The following is a 24,598-nucleotide window of genomic DNA, read 5'->3' as shown; positions in this document are numbered from 1 at the left end:
TACTCCCGATTATCTTCGAAATGTATTTTTTCCTAATGACATCTAAGGAAGGACATTTAAAAGAGAAATTTAACCCCTTATCAGTTCATCAACATAAATATACATATTCTCTGATATGTGTGTATGGGAGTGTATATATATATATATGTATACACACACACATATATATATACATATATATATATATATAAAATCTCCATTTCCATTTAATACCAATTACCAATACCAATACCAATTGTCTACATTTCATTAATGAAATTGTCAAAAGGTTTTCATTCTAACACATAAAACTTCCTTAATATTTTCTACGAGTACAGATTGAGCTGGCTTTTTAAACCAACTTTAGGACTTTACATCCCAATTTCTATGTTAATGGTTACTGGCTGGATACCTTTCCACTATGTTGACCACATATTAATATCCTTAGGAGGTATGACAGTGCCATTATGATTACAGCTGTGAGCCCTGGATTTTTTGTTTGTTTTTGAGAGATAACTGACATAATATTGTGTAAGTTTAAGGTGTAAGACGTATTGGTTTAACTTGCCTACAGTTGAGCACTGTTTTTTTTATGCTCTTTGCTAGCAGCTCTTCACTCTTAAGGACTAGATTAGAATCTAAGCATTTAAGGATCTCAAGGTTTGAGCTATTTAAGGTCTGTAACTTGTAGGTAATATGTCTTTTTGTTTTGGCTGATGTGTGGTAGGAGCTGTCTAAAAATGAACCTGGCCAGATGTTTTACATTTCATCTGTTCTTTATTTTTTACTTAACTGTTGATGTTTAATAACATTAGTTGCGGTCTGAAGAGCTCACTTAAAATTTTCATCTCTGGTTGTGTTGTAAGGTGGAAATCATATACTGCACTCTTGAATTTGTGTATTCTAGAACCTTATATTCATCAAGAACTTCAAGGTTTCTTTAGTTTTTGTGGTTCTTCCTAAACACGATAGCTTGGTTTAAGAATCCATGTTGTCTCACAATACCCCACACCCCTGCCCCTTGGCTCTATAGCACTCATAATGAGATAGATAGTTAGGTGGTGGGTTTAGCGCTTTGGGGAGTTCTAGCTTATTTGTAGGGGTTTAAAGTCTGCATGACATTTACGTTCCCATTGTTTGTCTAAGACTAGCCCATAGGGTTAGCAGGGAGCATTAGGCTCAGAGGGTTGTCATCCTTCTTGCTATTTCATCTGGAGGCACATAGCTCTTCAGTAAATACTTGTTGGATGTTTGGACTGGCCATCTTTCATTTAACACCTTGAACACCTAAAGATTTATCTTAAGTTTTAACAAGTCTTCCACGTGATTCTAGTACATGCCAAAGTTTGAGAACCCCTGCTTTCTGTGTTCTGAGGAGCCAGTATTACATTTACACTACATATTAAAGTTCTCCCACAAATGGAATAATTGCTTTTCTTTTTTTTAAACTGTAGGATTTTTTTAAAACTTGCTGTTCATCTAACTCCTCCAGTTTGAGAATTTCAAGTATTATGTACTTGGTTACATTACATATTAACCTGTTATTTCTTTGTATGGGAACCCCTTCCTGTTAACCTGCTAGGCCTCTTTAAGAGAGCATGGCTCCTTCTCTGTTCCATCAAGGATACCCTGCCTTGTCTTTACTTACGGGAGTTAGAATATCCATAGTTTTCAGTTATCTGTACTGATGCTGTTCCCTTTTATTGCCACAAATAATCAAGGACTGGTTATACACGAAATTAAAGAAATAAGTGCCTTCTTTTTTAAGCTATTTTCAGCAGTTATTAACCCTAGGTAGAGTGTCTGAAACAATTATTTCAGGGTTGTTTTTACTGGAAGAACAAAGTTTATTCTATATTTAACATCCGTCCAGTTTTCTCTAAGGGGCTACCAGGACTTGTTCTTCTATTCAGATTCAAAAACATCTGGGGGAAAAATTATTAAAATTAAGAAAAACAAGGTTGGTTTCAAAGTTATTATTAACAGTCTTTTACCTTACCTTATCAATTTACAACCAGGACCTTCTTAAGAGTCGAGCGTGTGGTTAAGAAAGGGGTGGCGAGCGGCTCTATATCCACATTGTTTGATTTAAAATTCTAGCTCCAGCACATACCACGTATCATCTGAGGCAAGTCATACCCAGCTTTATTTGTGTCTTATATGAAATGGAAATAATAGTACCTTACTTGAGGTTTTTGGTAAGGATTAAATGAAAGTGCATATACATTTCTTGGCACAATGCCTAGCATTGAGTAAAATGCTTATTAAATATTAGCTATTACCATCACCACCATTACTTTTTGCTGAGTCATTTTTATCACTGTTGATATTTTTGTTGTATTGTCATGACATGACATTATTTTAGAACCGTGACTTTTCCACCTAGTGCAGAGCATTCAATTTAGGATTTGACAGTGTTAAAGAATTTTATGTCCAGATTTTCTCCTCTTGGAAGATAAAGTTTCTTATTAAAATTTATAGGAACAAATGAGATGTAAAAAACTTTATGAGCAGGTACTTCCTAAATTTGAGCCTTTCCAAAAATGGAGTTTTTGCAGATTCCTTCAAGTAAATAGCATGAACATATACAACTAAGTTTCTTTAAGTTCTGTATGGTAGATTCTTGCTTAACCCTCCCACCATTTGTTGATTTTCAAAAAAGCGGTTATTTATGTATGTTACATTAAATGCCTGCTCCCCACATCAACTAAGATATTTTGGAAGTTTTCTCAGAGAGAGAAATTACACAGTTAGATAGAATACGACATGTATGTACATACTAAATTTGCTTCCTAAACTGAAAAATAAAAGCAGCTAGAAAATTTAAATCTGAATAACTCATGTTTTTCCTGTAGTAGTAAGCTTTCTACTATTGCCCTTCACTTGTTAGCTGTAAGAAAGACTTGTTTGTGTAATTGTAATCTGTGCATTTGTTTACTTCCTTTATCTTTTTGCATCTGCATATTGTTTTCAATTAAAAGTACTTTTGAGAAAGGATAGAAGACCTAGGGACAAACCACCAGCATATAGTTTGCAATTCATGAGAAAAATGCTTTTTGAAATATTCATTATTCTTTCTGTTACAGTGAGAGTTAAAATTTGTGGGAGTTTATCTTTTGGTTCTAATTGAAAGAATATTACCTTTCTGCATAATAATATTTCCTTCTAGAAAGTACATATTCAGTATTTGAGATAGGTTGTATTACTAGGAGAAATTGGTAAAGATTTGGTATTTTATATGTTTGCACCAGTTCTGACCCAAAAAATTTTAATAGTCTTAACATCAGTTATTCCCCAGTGTTCCAGTTTAAAATGTTATCATATGTGGCTACTGAAGCATTGCTGTGAATTAGGAGCCAATAAGCTTAGCTTCAATCCTGGCTTCCTTTTACAAACAGCACTGTTTACACATTTATAAAATGAGAAGAGTAAGCTAAATAAGGATTCTTTTAGGGCAGACTTTTTTTAAAGTGTGTACTCTCCTCCACATTAAACAATGCAATCAGTATAGTTAAACCTTTTCTTCCTCTTAAAATTTATTTCACAATTTGGGATCATGAACGTCTGTTTTTGCCCTGTCTTACTTAATTCATCGATGCCCTCTGGTGTTGCTGAAGTGTTCAAAGCTGTTTGGTAGAATGATTTTGCCAGTTAGCTCTAAGTATGGTGAACTACTTCTGTTGATTCACTAATTTGCTGGGAAATAAGATTATCAAGCTTTTCAGAAATTCATTTACTCAACAAATTTACCAACCTCCTAGCACTGTGCTAAATATTAGAAACCAAAGTTAACCTTTCCACCTTTTGGGTCTTACACCATAGTAATCTGAGGTTACTTATATGCAGTCTTCCTTACGATGCATGCTGAATTAATTCATCATTTGGAGTTATCATTGAGAGCCTTTTGTTGCCAGGCCTCTTGGTGGCAAATAGGGATGTATTAGAGTGAGAAAGGCAGCAGGAGTAATTCCAGAGGCGTTTGATTTTTGATCATTGGCTATTTTGATGTAAACATGAACTGCAACTACCAAATTACTAAATTCCTCAAGATGAGAGTGAAGTCACATATTGGATTTTGAAAATAAGAAATAATCCTTAGAATTTTACAAGTGTTGCAAAACAGTATTTGAGGGAAGTGCTGGTGAACAACATTCACCCTCTTTTCCAGGTAATAGATGAGGAAGGGTAACAGCAGGATGAGGAACCAGTCATTTGTGGTTTTAGCCTGTTTGCAAAGCTGAAGATAGCAGTCACTCTTTGGATTCAAAAAGAAGAGATACCTTGATGATATGGGACTGTAGTCACTCTAATGATCAGGCACCTTCAGCGTTTCTCAGTTAAAAAAATAGTTACTTAGGGATTTCAGTGGTTCAGTGGTTAGGACTCCTGCTTCCACAGCCAGGGGGTGCGGGTTCGATCCCTAGTTGGGGAATTAAGATCCCACGTGCCATGTAGCACGGCCAATAAAAAAAAAAAGTTATTTATCCTCACATAGAACGAGAGCCAAGAGGGGTTCCACTTAGTTGATACCAATTCTATTTGAGGTGTAATGTGAATGTATCTTGGACACATAGGGTCCTTTAATATTAGAGGGCTGGAACTTGAACTTAGACAATCCTAACTTTCTCATCTATTGTATTCATAAGTAATTTGTAAATTTTAGAAAAATGTGACTTCAAGGAAGTACAGGGTAATTTTAGGATAGCTTGTAAAGTAATTTTTAAGTTAGCTCCATGTCATATGATGCAGTCATAGAGCTCATACAGCATTCTCACAGTGTCATCTGGACCTTACCATAGCTATATGAGGAAATACTAATCTTATAGATGAGGAAACTGAGGCAACAAAAGTGATTTGCCTGAGGTTTTGCAACTAAGTGACAGCTGGGATTAAAGACAGATCTTTCTTCATTGCCACCTGTATTCTGGAATTGATAAAGTTTAGGGTCAGGATATGCATGACATAAGCATTCTGTTATAAAATGTGTGGTACTTGGCAGGTACAGAGCCCCTTATATATCGATTTATTGATATAAGGAAAATAATGTGAAAGTATTTTTAAATAAAAATTCAAATCACTCATGTTCCAAAGTGAGCACCACTGTGTTCATTTTTATGCCCTCCACATGTATCACATTTTTATTATTTCATTGATTTGTTCTTATAAGTCAAATCTCAAATGGTTGACATCGAAAAGTCTCCCTCCTGTCTTCTACCCACTTAGTTCTTTTTCCCAGAGGTAGTGTTACTTTGTCCTTGCAAAGTTACTATTATATTTATATCTGTGTATTTTCTCCTTTTTATGCAATTTGAAACATACCAGACCTACTGTAGTATACTTTTTATTTTTCACTTTAATACTGTCCCAGTTATCTACTGCTCAGAAACAAATGAACCCAAAGCTTAGTCATTTAAAACAATTATTATCTCTTTTGTTTCTGGGGGTTGAGTGGGCTTAGGTGATTTTCTGATGTCATGGGTGACAGTCAGTGCTGGGGCTAGAATCATCTCAACACATCTGGCAGCTCATTCTGGCTATTGGTTGGGACCTCAGCTGGGGCTGTCAGCCAGAACACCTGCATGTGGCCTTGCCACCTGGTTTGGGTTTCCTCACAGCATGATGGCTGGGTTCAAACATGAATATCCCCAAAATACCAGGCAGAGGCTGGGTAGCTTTTTATGACCTACCTCCCGGAAGTTCACATAGATAGTGTCAATTATGTTCATATCACAGGCTTGTACAGATTTGAGGAAAGTGTCAGTGTCATGTTGTCACAAGAATGTATGTGAAATCTTCTGGCCATCTTGGAAAATACAGTCTGATTTCTCATATCATTTTATGAAGAGCATCCTCATTTTTTTCTTGGCTGTATCAACATTCCTTTGAATGGATCATAATCAATATGCTTTATCAGTTCTAGTTTCAGATTTGCACATTGTTTTATATTTTGGGACGTTAACAGTGCTGCATTGAATAATTTAATTCATAGTCATTTCTCACATATTCCAAGTATTTCTGTAACATAAATTCCTCGAAGTTGATTGCTGTGTCTTAGGTTATATACTTTTGTAATTCTGATACATTTTTCCACACCACCCTCCAACCAGCAACACACAGAATGCCTGTTATCCTATTTTACTAACTCAAGGTAGCGTCATACTTACAGATCTTTGCCATGCTTATGTACATTGATCTCTGCATTTTTGGTTTTTTTTTTTTTTTTTTTTTCCCCAGTATGCGGGCTTCTCACTGCTGTGGCCTCCCGCCGCGGAGCACAGGCTCTGGACGCTCAGGCTCAGCGGCCATGGCTCACGGGCCCAGCCGCTCCACGGCATGTGGGATCCTCCCAGACAGAGGCATGAACTCGCGTCCCCTGCATTGGCAGGCGGACTCAACCACTGCGCCACCAGGGAAGCCCCAGAACTTTTATTTTAAGCTCACTTAGTGGATAGACTTATTGCTAAGCATTAAAAGAGTCACTTTCAAGGCCAGTAATTTTTTTAAAGTCTGGTAGATTTCCTTGAGACTTGGGAAGTATTAAGTGCTAGGTTCTTAAACCAAATGGAGAAGGGATATCACTAAGGAGAAGGGGGAAAGAGGCCTCCTTTGCAAAATAGCCAGGGCACAATCCTTGCACATTATCTTTGATTTTCTTTAGTTTGAAAATTATATGCCTGGGAGTAGAATTTTCAGCATTTCTCTTTCTTGGTGTTCTCTGAGCTTTTTGGATCTGTAATTCGGTGTCTGACATTATTTTGGGGAAATTCTCAGTCTTTATTGCTTCACATATTCTATTCCTTTCTTCTCTTCTGGTATTCCCGTTATGAATATAGTACACCTTTTGTAGTTGTCTCACAGTCCTTGGATATTCTGTTCAGTGTTTTTCAGTCTTTATTCTCTTTATATTTCAGTTTTGGAGGTTACTATTGATAGACCTCAAGGTCTGAGGTTCTTTCCTCAGTCATGTGCAGTCATCTAATAAGCCCATCAAAGGCATTCTTTATTTCTCTTATGGTATTTTTGACCTCTGGCAATTTTGGGGTGTTCTTAAGATTTCCATTTCTCTGCTGACATTGTCCATCTATTCTTGTATTCTGTCTTTACCATTAGGGTCCTTAGCACATTAATCCTAGTTGTTTTAAATTCCCAGTCTGGTAATTCCAGCATCTCTGCTGTTCCTGGTTCTGATGCTTGCTCTGTCTCTTCAAACTGTGTTTTGCCTTTTAGTATGCCTTGTGATTTTTCTTGCTAGCTGGATATGATATACTGGGTAAAAGCAAGTGCCATAAATAGGCCTTTAGTAGTGCAGTAAAGAGGTGTGGGGGGGGGACCATTCTACAGTCCTGTGATTAGGTCTGTCTTTTAGTGAGCCTGTTTGTCTAAACAGTGAACTTCACAAGTGGTTATCAGTTTTTTTCTACCCCCCTTGGATTGAGACAGGATGGCTAGAATGGACTGGAATTAGAGATTTCCCTTCTCCCACATGGAAGGATAGAACTGGCTTGAGTTGGATATTTCTTCCCCCAAGTCAGTTAAGAGTCTGATAGTACTCCAACAGGTTAACTAGTTAACTAGTTTCTCATGGGGACAGGCTTTGTTAAGAACATGCTAGTCTGGTTTATTTCAAAATGGTTCCTTTTCCTCCTACCTTGCCAGAAGCAGGCAGGGATTTTTCTCTGATATGTACTGTGAGAACCTGATCAAGTTCCTGGATGTAAAACTCACAAAAGTCTGGTGCCCCCCTCCTCCCCTGTGTCTGGTGGGTTCCCCTGGAGTTTTTAACTCAGATTTGTCCATACCTAACCTCCAGCAATTTGTCAATTACAGTTTCCTACACCAGCACTGGTTTCCTCAGGTTTCTGCCCTTACATGTTGTGGTTTTCTGTATCCACCTGGCTTGTCTCTCCAATTTGGGGGACAACAGATTGCCCTGTGACCTCACTTCTTTTTCAGATCTAAGAACAACTGTTGATTTTTCAGTTTACTTAGGTTTTCATTTGTCAGGATGGAGTGGCGACTTCTAAGTTCCTTATATGCAGAACCAGAAGTCATCTTTGCTTGCACATTATAGGAATTTTTTAAAATACTGTTTAAACTATTTAACAAAGTGTCTGTTAAATGTCTTTCATGGACATATATCCCTTAAAGCTGAGTTAATTTCATTAACTTTTTCTCTTGATGTTTGTTGGGGAGCATTTGTCTGATACTAGCTAATAGCTTTTAACAGCCTCTCCCCTTTCTCCCATTTCTTCACCTTTCCTCTTTGTGATGTGTGCCTTCATTCTGCTTCCCAGTTTAGTATTTGGAACATGATTGTTATATAAAACCCATCAGGTGAGTAAAGACTTTAAGGATTGTGCCCTTGGTGTGGTAACCACAGACTCTCAGCCTTGAAGGTTCAAATATTGGTTTTATCAGTTCATTCTAGGGTGATTGGGTTTGGGATACTAACTTTATACTAACCAAGTTCAAACTCCTACGACTAATTTTAAAACAGTGTACATTAATGTACTATCAGAAATATTAGTATGATAATGTTCAACTAGTGACATGTGACTAGCTTATGTCCTGGCTAGTGATTCCCTTAGAAGAGTTGGGTGTCCTTTAAGAGTAACTGTCAAGCTATAATAGTAAAAGAAAAACACATTGACCTCTGTTACTCCCATATTATTTCTGAAAAAAATTGCATGAATTAGTCTTTTAAAAAGTATATCTTCCTCCTAGATAATGTTGGAGAAAAACTGATCCTCATTATGCATGACTTCATGCAGACTTCCCTATGTATCATTAATATTTTCCAAGATTGCGTTCATTTGGCAACAATTATCTTTAGATGTTGCTTGAATGATTTTTGTTGTGGTAAAATACACGTAATAAAAATTTTACAGTTTTAACCATTTTAAGTGTGCAGTTTTATGGCATTAGGTGTATTCACATTGTTGTGCAAACATCATGTCCATCTTCAGAACTTTTTTATCTTGCCCAACTGAAACCCTATCCATTAAACAATAACTCCCTATTTCCCCACTCCGCCCCCCACCTGTGGCAAATACCATCCTACTTTCTGTCTGAATTTGACTACTCTAGGAACCTCACTCTTATAAGAGAAATTATATGATAGTGTCCTTTTATGACTGGCTTTTTTCACTTAGCGTGTCATCAAGGTTCATCCATCTTGTAAACGTGTCAAATTTTTCTTCCTTTTTAAGTCAGAATAATATTCCATTTTATGTATATACAACATTTTGCTTATTTTATCCTTTGATGGACTCCTGGGTCTCTTCCACCTTTTGGCTATTGTGAATAACGCTGCTGTGAACATTGGTGTACAAATATCTTTCACATCTTTTGGACATATATCTGGAAGTGGAATTGTTGGATCATATGGAAATTCTGTGTTTAGTATTTTTGAAGAATTTCTATACCGTTTTCCACAGTGGCTGTACCATTTTATGTTCCCGCCATCAGTGCACAAGGGTTTCAATTTCTCCATATCCTGGGAACTCTTGTTTTCCCTTTTGATAATAGATATTCTGATGGGTGTGAAGTGGTATCTCATTGTGGTATTGATTTGCATTTTCCTGTTAGTGATGTTGAGCATCGTTTCATGTGCTTCTTGGCCGTGTGGTTGTGTGTGTGTGTGCGTATGTTTTTTGGTTTTTTGGCCATGCTGCATGGCTTGTGGGATCTTAGTTCCCTGACCAGGGATCGAACCTGGGCCTCAGCAGATAAAGTGCCAAGCCTTAACCACTGGACCACCAGGGAATTCCCAGCCATTTATCTTTGGAGAAATGTTTATTAAAGTCCTTTGTCCATTTTTTTAATTGGGTAGTTTGGATTTTTGCGTTGCTAAGTTGTAGGAGTTTTGTGTATATTCTGGATATCAGTCCTTATCAGATGCTTATTGGTCTTTAAGAATGAGTTCAATATGATGAGTATTTATATAGATCATCTCATAAGTTGGATTTACTTTGGGAATATGGCCATCTTTTTATTTTTTGTTTGATTAATTTATGCCATCTTTATTTTTGAATTTTATTAAATTTTTTATAGAGCAGGTTCTTATTAGTTATCCATTTAATACATACTATACATACTATGTCAGTCCCAATCTCCCAATTCATTTCACCACCATGACCCCCTGCACCACTTTCCCCCCTAGTTGTCCATACGTTTGTTCTCTACATCTGTGTCTCTGTTTCTGCCCTGCAAGCCGGTTCATCTCTACCATTTTTCTAGGTTCCACATATATGCGTTATGCGTTAATATATGATATTTGTTTTTCTCTTTCTGACTTACTTCACTCTGTATGACAGTCTAGATCTATCCACGTCTCTACAAATGACCCAATTTCGTCCCTTTTTATGGCTGAGTAATATTCCATTGTATATATGTGCTACATCTTTTTTATCCATTCATCTGTTGATGGACATTTAGGTTGCTTCCATGTCCTGACTATTGTAAATAGAGCTGCAGTGAACATTGTGGTACATGACTCTTTTTGAATTATGGTTTTCTCAGGGTATATGCCCAGTAATGGGATTGCTGGGTCATATGGTAATTCTATTTTTAGTTTTTTAAGGAACCTCCATACTGTTCTCCATAGTGACTGTATCAATTTACATTCCCACCAACAGTACAAGAAGGTTCCCTTTTCTCCACACCCTCTCCAGCATTTGTTGTTTGTAGATTTTCTGGTGCCCATTCTAACTGGTATGAGGTGATACCTCATTGTAGTTTTGTATTTCTCTAATAATTAGTGATGGTAAGCAGCTTTTCATGTGCTTCTTGGCCATCTTTTTTCTTTTTTTTTTTTTTTTTTTTGTGGTACGCAGGCCTCTCACTGTTGCAGCCTCTCCCGTTGTGGAGCACAGGCTCCGGACGCGCAGGCCCAGCGGCCATAGCTCACGGGCCCAGCCGCTCCGTGGCATGTGGGATCTTCCCGGACCGGGGCACGAACCTGCGTCCCCTGCATCAGCAGGCGGACTCTCAACCATTGCGCCACCAGGGAAGCCCATGTATGGCCATCTTTTATATATGATCTCTATGTTTTGTATATAGAGATCATATAGAGATCAAAGTATATATTTATACTTTGTTGCCAGGCTTTTGGAGTGTTTTCTGTTTGGGCTTAATCACTGTGTACGCTTTCCTTTCTGCCCCAATCTATTTTTATCCCCTTTCTTACCTTCCTCCTTGCGTTAGTTGAACTGTAACTCTTCCAAGAATACGTGGTCTTCATCTTCTTTGCTGCCATGGTCTACTGGGTACTCTCTTCTATACACATATACAGTTGAAAATAAAAAATGGCCGCAGCTTTTATTTTGGCCGTTGTTGGCTTTTAGACCATCCATATATTCTTTTTTTAAAGATTTATCATTTATTATTTATTTATTTTATTTATTCTTGGCTGCTTTGGGTCTTAGTTGCGGCATGCAGGATCTTTCGTTGTGGCTTGCAGGCTCTTCATTGTGGCGCGTGAGCTTCTCTCTAGCTGCGACACACAGGTTCCAGAGCGCGTGAGTCCTGTAGTTTGCAGCACACGTGCTCTCTTGTTGAGGCGTGTAAGCTCAGTAGTTGTGGCCTGCGGGCTTAGTTGCCCTGCGGCATGTGGGATCTTAGTTCTCTTACCAAGGATCGAACCCACCTACCCTGCATCTTAAGGTGGATTCTTGCCACTGCACCACCAGGGAAGTCCCATAGACCAGGGGTCCCCAACCCCCAGGGCCGCAAACTGGTAACGGTCCGTGACCTGTTAGGAACCGAGCCACACAGCAGGAGGTGAGCGGCAGGCAAGCAAGTGAAGCTTCATCTGCTGCTCCCTATCTTTCCCCATGGCTCGCATTACCTCCTGAACCCCTCTCCCCCAATCTGTGGAAAAATTGTCTCCCATGAAACTGGTCCCCAGAGCCAAAATGGTTGGGGACCACTGCCATAGACCATCCATATCTTTGTCTGTGTACGATTTTATCATCTGAAGTCAGTGCTCATCTGTCTGATAAAATTCATTATATTATCTGATAAAATTCATTATATTGTATTATAATACTACTGCCACTGATAGTCATTTTCCCAACAAACCAATTTCTTCCTTCACAGATAACTTTGATACCTTGTTCTTGATGCCAGTTGGTCAGTTTCTACCATCTTTGTCCCTGAAGTTTGATCCAGATCCATCGAACCCAACCATTGAATTACTTGGCTCTAAAAACCTTTGCTTCCCCTACACCTCACCTCCAAACAACCTCTAACTTGGATTTTATGTTCACAAGCCCCTGATCAGCATCTGAGATGTTGAACAAGGCTCTTCCCCTCTCTAACAACTATATCCTTTCAGTTTTAACAGGGCATCAAATCCACCACTTCCATGAAAGTTTTATGTAAGGGAGGACATAGTCATGGGAAAAAAAATATTTTTATATATATATGTATGTATGTATATATATATATTTGTGTGTGTGTGTATGTATGTGGGGTTTTTTGTTTTTCTTTTTTTTACTTTTTGGCAATTAAGAGGTCATTTTATTAGTATTTTAAATTTAGTTGCATCTTAATACTTAACCAAACCATCAGTGCCTTTTCACTTATACATTAGGTTATTTCTTATTATTAAATACAAAAATACTTTGAACTTAAAGGTGTTCTCCCTACGCTCCTGCTCCCATATCATCTTTTAGAGATTCCATAAGATACTAGGTTAACAAATAGAGTTTTCATGGCTTTGCCACATGTTGGCAAAATTATTTCAAAACAGTTAATACAGTATCTCCAGCAGAGCATCAGTTTTTGCTACACTCTTTTATTTTCATTTTTTAATTTTGCTAAGTTAAGGGATAATACTTAACTATTTTTGCTGTGAGGATGATTTCATTGATTACTAGTGGTGTTGATTTTTTTCTGTGTTACATGCCTTTTGTGGATTTTCTTGCACATTTATCTTTGATGCTTTTGGAGTTAAGATTTATATGAGCTTTCTACATATTAAAAATTAATCTCATAATATCCACTATAGAAATTTTTCTAAATGAGTTTGTCCTTGTGTTTTGAGTGTATGATACATGTTTTACAAACCTGAAGTCTTTAATTTTTATATAATCAAACCTGATAGTCTTATAGGATTTTTGGTCAGTTCTAATAAAGTAATTCTTTTCTATCAAATATGATAAAATAATAAGTTGAGGGTTGGGGTGATACTGGTTCCTTGGTTTTTCCTTTTTTGCCCTTCTGTTTAGTTCATGTAGAATCATTTTAGGTGTTAGTTTAAACTTTTTTTTATGAGTTGTTAACCTTTGGTTAATGCTATTGATTTTGGGTGTTCTTTCCCTTGCCCAGTGTATTGCAGTGTCTCCTCCTTGCTTACTATTTATCGAGGTCTTACACATTATAGGCCTTTGGTATTTGCAGGTTTAACATTTACAGTTTCACCAACTCTCAGCTGACCCCAAGGTCTGTCATTCAGTAATTTGTAGTTTTGCTGAGACTGAAGTGTTACTTGCTTACTGCCAAGCTTGCAAATAGGAACTGATCGTGGAAGCCCAAAGAGGAAGCCTATTAGACAGGCCAGCACCTGCATCTCAACGCAGCTTTGTTTTTCTTTACTTGTCGTCGCGTACACAGTAACTCTCGAAGTGATAAAAGCTGTTTCTTTGTGAAATGTGGGCCCGAAAAGAAAACCAACTGCTAGTGCTGGTGATGGAAGTGAAGAGAAAATGAAGAGGTCTAAGAAAGTGATGGTTCTTAGCCAGAAAATAGACGTTTTGGATAAATTAAAGTGGTTTTGCAGATTCAGGTAAGTTGGTGGTTGGTTAATGTTGCTACAGTATTTATGTAGTAGTTTATATTTTGAGTGCTAGAGTTTATTTTTACAACTTTGTAAAGGACTAGTAATGTACTTTTAGAAGCACTGAGGATTTGAAGATGTCAGCTGTACTTCACTGACTTTTATGGGGGAAGTTAAATACTTTGGTAGTATTTGAAACCTTGAGAACTTTGGAAAATCTTGATGGTCTTTGTGTTATATAATGTTTATAATACTGGGTTATCCTATTCCTATATTTCTGCCCTTGTGGCACTACAGCACTTCTAAGTAGTTCTAATGTGTTTTTGACTGTACCCTAAAACTCATTCCACTGGCCTCTAATATTGGTCTTTTTTCTCCTCCCCCCGTAATTATGCTCTTTTTATCATATCACATTAACAGTATGGTGTTACCCAGGTAAAAAGATCTTGTTGGTACTTTGAGATTGTGTTTGTTACATAATAACTTGAGTAGAGAGAGGCCTTTTGAAATACCTATTTTTTCCCATTTGGGAACTGTATCTAGTCAAAATAGCCCCCTAATAGTTGTACATATCTTTCATGGATTTCAGCAAACTTTTTGGACATTTATATGAACTGAGATTTATTTTAGATATTGAATATGGACAAGAATAGCTAGTTTCTCAAGGAACTTCTAGTCTAGGAGAAGATAATGTAAACCAGTGATTATAAAGTGTGAAACGTGTTCTTGCATAGGGAACTCTGGGAGCACAAAGGTAGGACCTGCTTAAAAGGGTGTGATGAAGGATGGCTTCTGAGAGGAGTTGAGTGAATTGATTGTTCTTATTCTTTGTTAATTTGATAGGGATCCCGTCTCCTCCCAGCATAACACTGAAATCTGGTCACTGCCTGTGTTTGTAAGGCTGTTTCTTTGATCTGTTCCAGCCAATTTAAGGAATTTACTATGTGCTTTATTTTAGCTGACGCCTTTGGATTTTCATTTCAGGCTTCTTGCCTCTTCCAAATAATGTCTCTTTCCAATAATTTATTACATTAATTATTATAAGAATATCTGAAGTGATATTACATAATCATGATGGTGGACATTCTCTTCTGGTTTCTAGGTTTAGAGAGATTGCCCTAAGAGCTTTGTGCAAAGTGCAGGTTTCAGGCTTGAGGATGGAATGGACGCTTGATACATTTTTTAAAAATTTATTTTATTTATTACTTTTGGCTGTGTTGGGTCTTCGTTGCTGCATGCAGGCTTTATCTAGTTGCGGTGAGTGGGGGCTACTCTTCGTTGCAGTGCGCAGGCTTCTCGTTGCGGTGGCTTCTCTTGCTGTGGAGCACGGGCTCTAGGCGGGCGGGCTTCAGTAGTTGTGGCACGTGGGCTTCAGTTGTTGTGGCTCGCGGGCTCCAGAGCGCAGGCTCAGTAGTTGTGGCGCATGGGCTTAGTTGTTCTGCAGCATGTGGGATCTTCCCGGACCAGGGCTAGAACCCATGTCCCCAGCACTGGCAGGCGGATTCTTAACTGCCTGGTGGCGCAGTGGTTGAGAGTCCGCCTGCCGATGCAGGGGACACGGGTTCGTGCCCCGGTCCAGGAGATCCCACATGCCACGGAGCGGCTGGGCCCGTGAACCGTGGCCGCTGAGCCTGCACGTCCGGAGCCTGTGCTCTGCAACGGGAGAGGCCGCAGCAGTGAGAGGCCCGCGTACCGCAAAAAAAAAAAAAAAGTAAATAAATAAAAATACTGATTCTGCATGAGAACTTTTCGTGACTGGGAAAAAGTGACATAGTACTTTCTTGGTATCCTTTATCATAAATACAGGATTTTTAAAAATGGATATTTTTGCTAATTTTGGATGGTAAAAGAAGTTTGAATTGGAGTATATTTTAAATATGACTAGCCAATTGTGAGAATTCACAGAACCCTAATAGAATTAACTCAAAATAAAGAAATTTCCAATCATGATGGTTGCAAAATTGAGAAGATTATAGTTTGTTGATACCAAAGCCAGTACAGCAGTCAGTTGACCTAATAAAAATAGCACAGAAAATAAATGTTATGTCTAATATAGAAGAGATGTAAATCAAATTAGACTTGGTTTATTCAGCACATTGGTATTAACTAGTAAATCTCTTAAGATTAACATCACTCGTAAACTGCTACAATTTACAGGATTGGATCATAATTCTCTTGCATGGGAGGACAGAGTTTTTGAAAACTTTATAACTTAATTCTATGCCAGTTTCAGAGGAGTTGAATACATCTTGAGCTGAAAGAAAAAGGAAAGAGCTTACCAGCTAAAATTGAGTGATAGAGCAGCAGGGTTTAACTACCAAAGTTAATGAAAGAAAGGAACTGTAAGGTGTTCTTACTGTTGGCCAGCATGCTGGGGAAAATGGCTGTGTGTAGGTCTTTGGTGCAGCTAACAACATCTAAAAACTTACTCTAAGAGTTATATTTTAAAGTTCAATTCACTTGATTATCATGTACCTCTTATAAGTCAACTTATTTTCAGAAGCATCCATGTGGTGTTTTTCCTGATGTTTATTCTTAGAGCCAAGAGAATCATACTTATAATAGACATTTTACTTCATATTGTTCTCAGGAAGCAATTGAGAAAATAAATGATACAGTAATTCTTTGCAGGATGTGACAGCAATCTCTTAATTTTAAAAGGAGGAATATCATTATAAAATGTTACTTTATTATTAAGATTAAAATCTCAGAAAAGAACAGGTGGAAAAAGTACAAATCACAAAATCCATAAGGCAAGGAATGAAAGCTAGGAGTTAATATTGAATCTCTATTAAACAAATTAAGTCTAGGTTGAGGTAATAACGATTATAAAAATTAGTGTCGATGTTTTGATGGAATAATATAAAAAATATATTGATTTAGTGGTAATGGACTGGGACTAAATTCCCAGATTATGCCAATTAAACCCAGGAGAATGGAGCAAGAGGTATGCTGTTGTCAGTATAGATGGTAGTTATAGGTATGCTGATCCACCTTCCCCCCAGTTTTTCAAGAATATCAATGGGCTTCCCTGGTGGCGCAGTGGTTGAGAATCCACCTGTCGGTGCAGGGGACGCGGGTTCTGTGCCCCGGTCCGGGAGGATCCCACGTGCCGCGGAGCGTCTGGGCCCGTGAGCCATGGCCGGAGCCTGTGCTCCGCAACGGGAGAGGCCACAACAGTGAGAGGCCCGTGTACCACAAAAAAAAAAAGAAAGAAAGAAAGAAGGAAAGAAAGAAAGAAAATATATATATTTCTTAAGTCATGTTACAATTTAAAGTTTTTAGATACACAATTTGTAAAACAATTTAAGAACTTTAAAAAACTTATTTAATATTACAACACACTTTTTAAGAATGTAGGAAACACTTTCAAGCTGTGATTTTACTATGAAGGTTTTTATATGTAAGCATATATTTATCTAGCTTTGAAGCATAGATCTTACAGGTATTTAAAGCCACTATTAACTGTGGGTATGCAGTATATCAGGTTTCTAGGTGTTTTCTGTAGTATTAAAATATTAGTAGGAAAATGATAAACTTATTGCAGACATTTTCTTCTTTCAGCTGCTTTTCTAACTCAAACGGTGTGTCTTGATGACACAACAGTAAAGTTTGAAATATGGGATACAGCTGGTCAAGAACGATACCATAGCCTAGCACCGATGTACTACAGAGGAGCACAAGCAGCCATAGTTGTATATGATATCACAAACGAGGTAAGTAGAAATGCATTCTACAAAGAAACTTGTTTGAGTATCCATTTTTGGTATTCAGAATTTCAATTATAGAAAAGATTTTTTCTTAATCTTTTTTTGTTAGCCAAGCATGACATTTCTGCCAAAGCTTTTATGAAATAGAGAAGCTGATTTTAAAAAATAAGATGCAATTGTCTCAGCTACTACAGTAGTGCTAAGAATTGCTTTCCAGGAGTCACACTGGACAGTCTTTAAAGCCTCGCCCCACAGACACACTCCCTAGCCATTCTTTGAGCCTGTGCCGAATAGCTGTTTCTTTGTTTCCCAGGAGTCCTTTGCCAGAGCCAAAAACTGGGTTAAAGAGCTTCAGAGGCAGGCCAGCCCTAACATTGTTATAGCTTTGTCAGGAAACAAGGCTGACCTCGCAAATAAAAGAGCTGTCGATTTCCAGGTATGTTGAATTTAACTTTCACTTGGAGGCGCATATTTTTCTTCTGTACCCACACTTGAATTACAGTTACAATTTTAAAACGATGCAAATGATAAAAAGTTTTTAGCCAGATGTGTACTATGTAATAAAATCTCATGATAAACCTGAATTTTTTAATATCTTTATTTAATTGTAATATATAAGTTGATTCAAAGATTTTGTCGACCTAAACAATTACAAAAGAAGTAATTGTTCACAAACAGTGTGGAAATATATAAAGCAAAAGGTGATTGCCTCCTACCCTAATCCCTCCAACCCCACGTATAACTTTAGTATCCTTCCTAACTTTTTTTAACTACCTATATATATCACCACACATATACATACCCACATACACACATACATATATGTGGTGGTTCTTAAAAGGGCCTTCAAAAATAAAAGCTTAAATCCAGTGTGTATGTTATCTAATATAGCTAATTAAGAGTGTTCCCAGCTGCAAAATAAAGTACTGTCATTTAAAATAAAGCAATGTCTCTAGTTAGACATTTTAAAACTTCCCCTCCTCTTGCTCTTCAGCTTCTCTACCAGAGAAGTTTGGTTGTGGCCATTATATGTATAATATCAGTGATGGGTTAATGTTCTTTTTTGATGATGGAGTACACGTACTGGGAGAAAGGGCACTAATATTTCTTGCACTATTAGGTAGTAAACTGAGAATCTGCACATGTGGTTTCATTTAATTCTGGTGACAACCATGTGAGGTATAGTATCTGTTACTCTTTCTAAGATAGTTACCTCCTCAGCATAGAGAGGCAGATAGCGCACTTACATTATAGTCACAAGTGGCCCTGTCACATAACATTTCAAAGGAAACTCATTTATTTTCTTTATCAAATTGGAATGATAATTGGTTGTTCTTCACAACAGCTGTGAGGATCAAAGGCAATAATACACGTAAACTGTAAAGCATGACAACGTAAAGTAGTAATAGAATTTTCAGAGGAATGATTCATGACATATTCAGAATTAAAATGCTGCTTGTAGAATTTTCAAAGGAATGATTCATGACATTCAAAATTAAAATATTGCTTGTAGAAGTCATTCAGAATTAAATACAAGGGTACCATTTAGTGGCTGAAGCCGGTGTTAAACATTTGGTTTCCCTTTACCTTCCTTGTAAATAACGAGCATAGGTAAAATTGCCATAAAGATCAAAGAGAGTTTTATATTTAGGATTGTTGTCCCTCTCTCCGAAACTCATCATCTGAAAGTAGATTTAATGTGAGACCAGATAAAGTAGGATGGGATTGTGCAAGAAGTTAAGGCAAAAGGGAAATTATAAACTACGCAGTGGTTACCTTTGTTTTACTTTTAACTATAAATAATTGCTTATTATACAGTTGTTGGTTGTAGGTGATCAAGTTGGAGTAGTAATAAGGAAGCCTCTTTTTTTCTATAACAAAAATAAGGCAGGTATAGTAATAGTATGTGCAAAGGATATATCTCAATTTTTGTTCTATAAACAGGAAGCACAGTCCTATGCAGATGACAACAGTTTATTATTTATGGAGACATCAGCTAAAACATCAATGAATGTAAATGAAATATTCATGGCAATAGGTAAGATTAACTTTTTTGCAAACAGTAAAAATAAAGGTAGAACAAGTTACACTGGGGGCATATTTGGTTTGACTGTCTTTTTTTTAATTCTTGGAATTTTGTTTTGTTTTGTTTTTAATGATTATACTACTATCCTAGATTTCTTCCAGAAGCATTACTTTGTTAGGCATATTGTTAAATTTGAAAAATTATTACCCATTAGGTTGCAGTGCTTTCAGTTTAGTTAAGTTTCTTCTAGGTGGGTTGAAAGCCTGAACTTGGAGCTGATAGTTCAAGCAGATAGATTTTCTAAAGATTTCACTGAAAAATTTGGATAAATACATGTTTTTCTATTAGATTATAGTTTTTATATAAAAGGAAGATAAACTCAGTAATGTTTTTCAGTGCAACATATAGACATGATGAGATTTGTTTCTTACTGATCAATAACTATTTTCATCTCTCCATTGCTCTGAACACTATTTTTGTTTATTTTTCAGGTTCTTTTTAAATCATTGATTACTGACAACTATAACACAGACAAGTACATTGTACATACAGATTTACAAATTGTTTTAACGCAAATATTGTAATGGAGAAAGTTTCAAAGCACTGAGGCACAGAGAGAACAAGGGAAAGCAAAACAATATCCAGGCTTTCTATTGCCTCGATGGTCATTTGATCCCACACTGTGCTCTTACCTTTCCTCTAAGTACTTTTAACTAATAATGATTGCTGTTGCACAGTCGTTGATTATAGGTGATGAAGTTGAAGCCTTCTTTCTTCTATAACAACAATTAAAAGATTTTTATTGACCCTAGCTGCCTCCTAGTAGTTTTCAGGTGCAGATCCCATGGGAGGGGTCTACTGTGGTGGCTCTCACAGTCTGCTGCGTCCACAATGTCCGTGTGCCAAGCGCTCATCTCATCCCACAACATCTTTTATTATACAGCAGTGATTATTAACTGGGGTGTCCACATCCTTGGTCCCAAATAAGTATTCTTTCATACTGAAGTCATACAAATTAACCAGTGAACAGCTGATTCAGAGGCTAAAGAAAACCCAATAAGAGCTGCAGGTACTGTCATATTATTTTTCACTAGGTGAGAGAGTTTAGTGGCAGCTTCATTTAGGGAAAAACTTGCCTGTGTAAAATATTTTCCTGAGAAACTCAGGCTTGCATTTTATTAGGGAAATACCAGCATAGTTTTGAAGGATTATGAGACAAATATATAGTTGTTTTGTTTTTTTTTTAATAAATGGGACAGATCACACCCACAACCACATCTGAAAAGTTGGGAAACAAGGAGATAATAGGGCCTTCAAATCAGGCTGAACTTTTAAACCTTTCTGATGCTATTAAGACTCCACCAGATGGGCTTTGTTTAATTTGTACCTTTTATTTAGACTTGCTAATAAGGTTATTTCTTTCAGTCAGAAAGTAGCCTACGTATTAGAGCTCTTATTTACTTTTCTAAAATTAGAATGTTTCTTTCCTTGAAAGAAACTCCAAGTGTAAATTGAGTTGTAACCTCTCCATTAGTAACTTAAATAAATCACACAGTGAACTCATATTTGTACTTTTTTTTTTTTTTTTTTTTTTTTTTGCGGTATGCGGGCCTCTCACTGTTGTGGCCTCTCCCGTTGCGGAGCACAGGCTCCGGACACGCAGGCTCAGCGGCCATAGCTCACGGACCCAGCCGCTCCGTGGCATGTGGGATCCTCCAGGACCGGGGCACGAACCCGTGTCCCCTGCATTGGCAGGCGGACTCTCAACCACTGCGCCACCAGGAAAGCCCCATATTTATACTTTTGATGGGTTCCCAAGTAGAGTACACTTGTTTAGTAGGAGTCTACAATAAATTTATCATCTGCTTTTAATTTGATAAGGTCTTCAGTGGCTTTTTTCTTTTTTTTTTTTAAATCACAACCACATTTTTTTTTTTAATTTATTTTATTTATTTTTGGCTGTGTTGGGTCTCCGTTGCTGTGCGCGGGCTTTCTCTACTTGTGGCTCGCGGGCTCTAGAGCACAGGCTCAGCAGCTGTGTCTCACGGGCTCAACTGCTCCGCGGCATGTGGGATCCTCCCGGACCAGGGCTCGAACCCGTGCCCCCTGCATTGGCAGGCGGATTCCCAACCACTGCGCCACCAGGGAAGTCCTTCAGTGGCTTTTTTCATTGCACATCTTCCTTAACTTGATTCAGGAATTGTAGCTTCTCACAGTCCTAATCAATTCAGGGTCAGGTTGGTAAGCTGCAGTTATCTATATACAAAGCAGATAGTACCAGCTTCGCTTTGGGTAGCACTCACTAAGATAGGAGACAGGAGACTACTTCTTTTGAGACCCCCTGAAGATATGTTGTAGTTCATCTTCACACAATAAAAATTAACCAATACAAGTTAAAGGTTCCTCATTCCAGTTTAATTCTTTCAGCCTCCTAATTTCACTCAGATCTAATTACAAAAAGCCCTTGCCAGAAGTATGCCAAAGGGAGAAATGATCACTTAGTCCAAAACCTAATTTGGTATTAATTATAATAAAGTTTGTAATGTTAGCCTACTCTTTGTCCTGGCGGGGCTTTGTTTGTAAATACATTTGACTGGAAATTTACCATTTTATTACCATTTACAGTACCATTCCTAGAGCCATTCCTAGAGAAGTGGCCCAAGGGAACACTTTTCTTCCCAAACCTCAGTGCTCCTGGCTCCCAGATTCATTGCCCAGCCCAGCATCTAGGATTCTAAAGATGATTAATGCTATCGTGGAATATTACAACAAAGAAACTGTAAAAGATCCAGAACACAACTAGGCATTTAGATTTTGAGGTAGATCTTGTTCAGCTTTTGTATAACCTCACAGCTAAGGTAAAGCTAGAGTCTTACCTCAATGATGTATCCCCAAGGCTGATAGAAACCAGTGTGTCTAGCCACCCTTACAGTCGGTGCTCTTAGAGATATTTAATGTTTAATGAATCCCAACACATCAAGGAACTTTGGGATCCAAGCAGACTACATCTAGCTGGTACATTTTCTCATCAGTGGGAGCCATACTCCAGAGAACAGCTGTTAAGCTCCATAGAACTTAGCAAAGCTAAAGCCATAACTACCAGTTGTGGGGCTTTGTCCAAATGTGTGGCAAGCCATGCTTATCTGGCTCAAGATTGGAAAATGTTTTTTTGAGATAGTGCCTTCAGGATCAAGTCCCTGTTAATGAGAGGGACTTGATCCTGAAGGCACTATCTCAAAAGAGCTGCTAATGAATCAGATTAGGATTCTTAATCAGCCACAAGAGAGGAAAATGATAGATGTTTGAAGGGTAAAGTGTATAAGTGAAGAAAATAGGAGGTACAGTCTGTTGTGATGTGGGGTAATAATTTGCACAGTAGAGGACAGGTTCTCCTGGGGTGATGGTATTCGTTTATATCCTGACTTGTTCCAGAAAGTTTGTGGCAGTCCAGAGAACATTGATGGGTTGGAGCTGAGCTTCTTTATTATAAACATAATGGCTGGCCATTATCTTTAGGAACTTACTTAGATTTTCTTTAAAGTACAACTTTTCTGGTATTGTTAAGTGAATCTATATAAAGAATTAAATACAGCTATTCTAATTGTGTTTATTCTGATAATTTATCTCTCAGCTAAAAAGTTGCCGAAAAATGAACCACAGAATCCAGGAGCAAATTCTGCCAGAGGAAGAGGAGTAGACCTTACTGAACCCACGCAGCCAACCAGGAGTCAGTGCTGTAGTAACTAAACCTCCAGTTTAAACTAACTGGAATGTTCTTCTGCTTCCTAATTGTTAATAACAGTGGAATTGGAGCATTTAACCAGCCCAGTATGACTTCCAAAAAGAAGAGACTTACGATAGTCAAGTTTCTAATACAGAATTATTTTAAGTGTTTTGAACTTAATTTTTAATAACATGCATGTGACCCTCTGACTAATGTTTCAGCAGTGAAAGGGGAAGATGAGAGCTGTGTGTACACTTATTTCCTTGGAATGTTAGCGGGACTCATTTCTCTTCACCAGGGATATAAACAGATGACTCTGAACCCACAGTTAACCAGCCAGTTCTGTGAAAAAGATTTGGAACTCACTCATTTGGGCTTTCCAAAAAAAATTCTTTCTTTGGAAGGAGGTTCTAAAGATATTTATGCTTAACTACGATATTCAAGCCACCTGTAATTTCACTTAGTATCCTTATTTAAAGTACACATTCCACATTTTAACAAATTAGCCACAAGGAAACATTCCCACATCTTCAGGAGGAAAAAATGAACATCAGTGGCATCTAAATTATAGCTAGTCCTGTTATTTTTTAAATGGAGTAAAAAAAAAAAATCATATGTAACTGTCTTATTTTAGGAATATGAAAACTGATAAAATGCATCTTAAAGAATAGTGTTCCCTTCAAACATGTAAGTTCTTCAACAAAAATGAAACAAACCAGGTGTCTGTGATTTCTGTTTAATCACTGCTGGCCATTACATAGCTTTTGTTTTTTGGGAGTAGGGAGGGGCTTTTGTGCCCTTTGGACATAGAAATAGTCAATGCACTAACAATTATGTACATTCAAACTTGATTATTTCAAATTCGATCTTCAGCTGTACTGTAAATAGGGTACTGCGTTGTAGTCTCCATATATGTTTATTACTTTTCTGTAATATTTAAGAGTTGCTTAAAAGTATACAAAATGTACAGTTACTAAAACAGCTAATTTTTTCCTTCTCTCCCCCTTTGAAAGGAAGGGGCTTGAATTGTTCCTACCTGGCTAGAACCATAATAAACAATGTACCAGTAATTTGTAACATAAGTATTGGATATGTTAGTAACAATCTTGCAGCCTTGTTTTCCAAAGTTCATTTTATTTTGATCAGTTCAGTATATTGCACTAATTGTTTTAGGTATTTTCATTATATGAAATTTACCATGTGTCAGAGATGATTTAATCTATTTAAATGTTGAACTGCTAGCAGAACTTGTACATTTACAGTAATTCAAAATTAGTAAGGAAAACAGTTCACCAGTGTTTAGTTTTATATTGAGGTGCTCAGGTTGGAATAAAGTGGTACAAAAAGCAGGTACTGGTTTTTCTCTTTTTTGGCATGAA

At 37.4% G+C, this 24,598-nt stretch overlaps 1 protein-coding gene across 2 annotated transcripts in view; it reads left to right on the top strand.

Annotated features, from left to right (window-relative positions):
- Window positions 1-24,578, top strand: part of RAB5A (RAB5A, member RAS oncogene family) — a 29,931-nt gene extending 5,353 nt beyond the window's left edge. The window contains exons 3-6 of one of the 2 annotated variants that reach the window (XM_079922658.1): window positions 17,324-17,475; window positions 17,783-17,905; window positions 19,414-19,507; window positions 23,127-24,574. In XM_079922658.1, the coding sequence (XP_079778784.1) occupies window positions 17,324-17,475; window positions 17,783-17,905; window positions 19,414-19,507; window positions 23,127-23,242 (485 nt within the window). In that variant the 3' untranslated portion in view covers window positions 23,243-24,574. Of the gene's footprint in view, window positions 1-17,323; window positions 17,476-17,782; window positions 17,906-19,413; window positions 19,508-23,126 lie in introns of both variants that reach the window. The other variant, XM_079922659.1, reaches the window with a different exon arrangement.
- The last annotated feature ends 20 nt before the right edge of the window (window positions 24,579-24,598 follow it).

The sequence above is a fragment of the Stenella coeruleoalba genome (assembly GCF_951394435.1).
Source record: "Stenella coeruleoalba genome assembly, chromosome: 5".
NCBI classification, from domain to species: Eukaryota; Metazoa; Chordata; class Mammalia; order Artiodactyla; family Delphinidae; genus Stenella; species Stenella coeruleoalba.
Note: the sequence above shows the minus strand (reverse complement) of the source record. Positions and strands in the feature narration are given on the sequence as shown.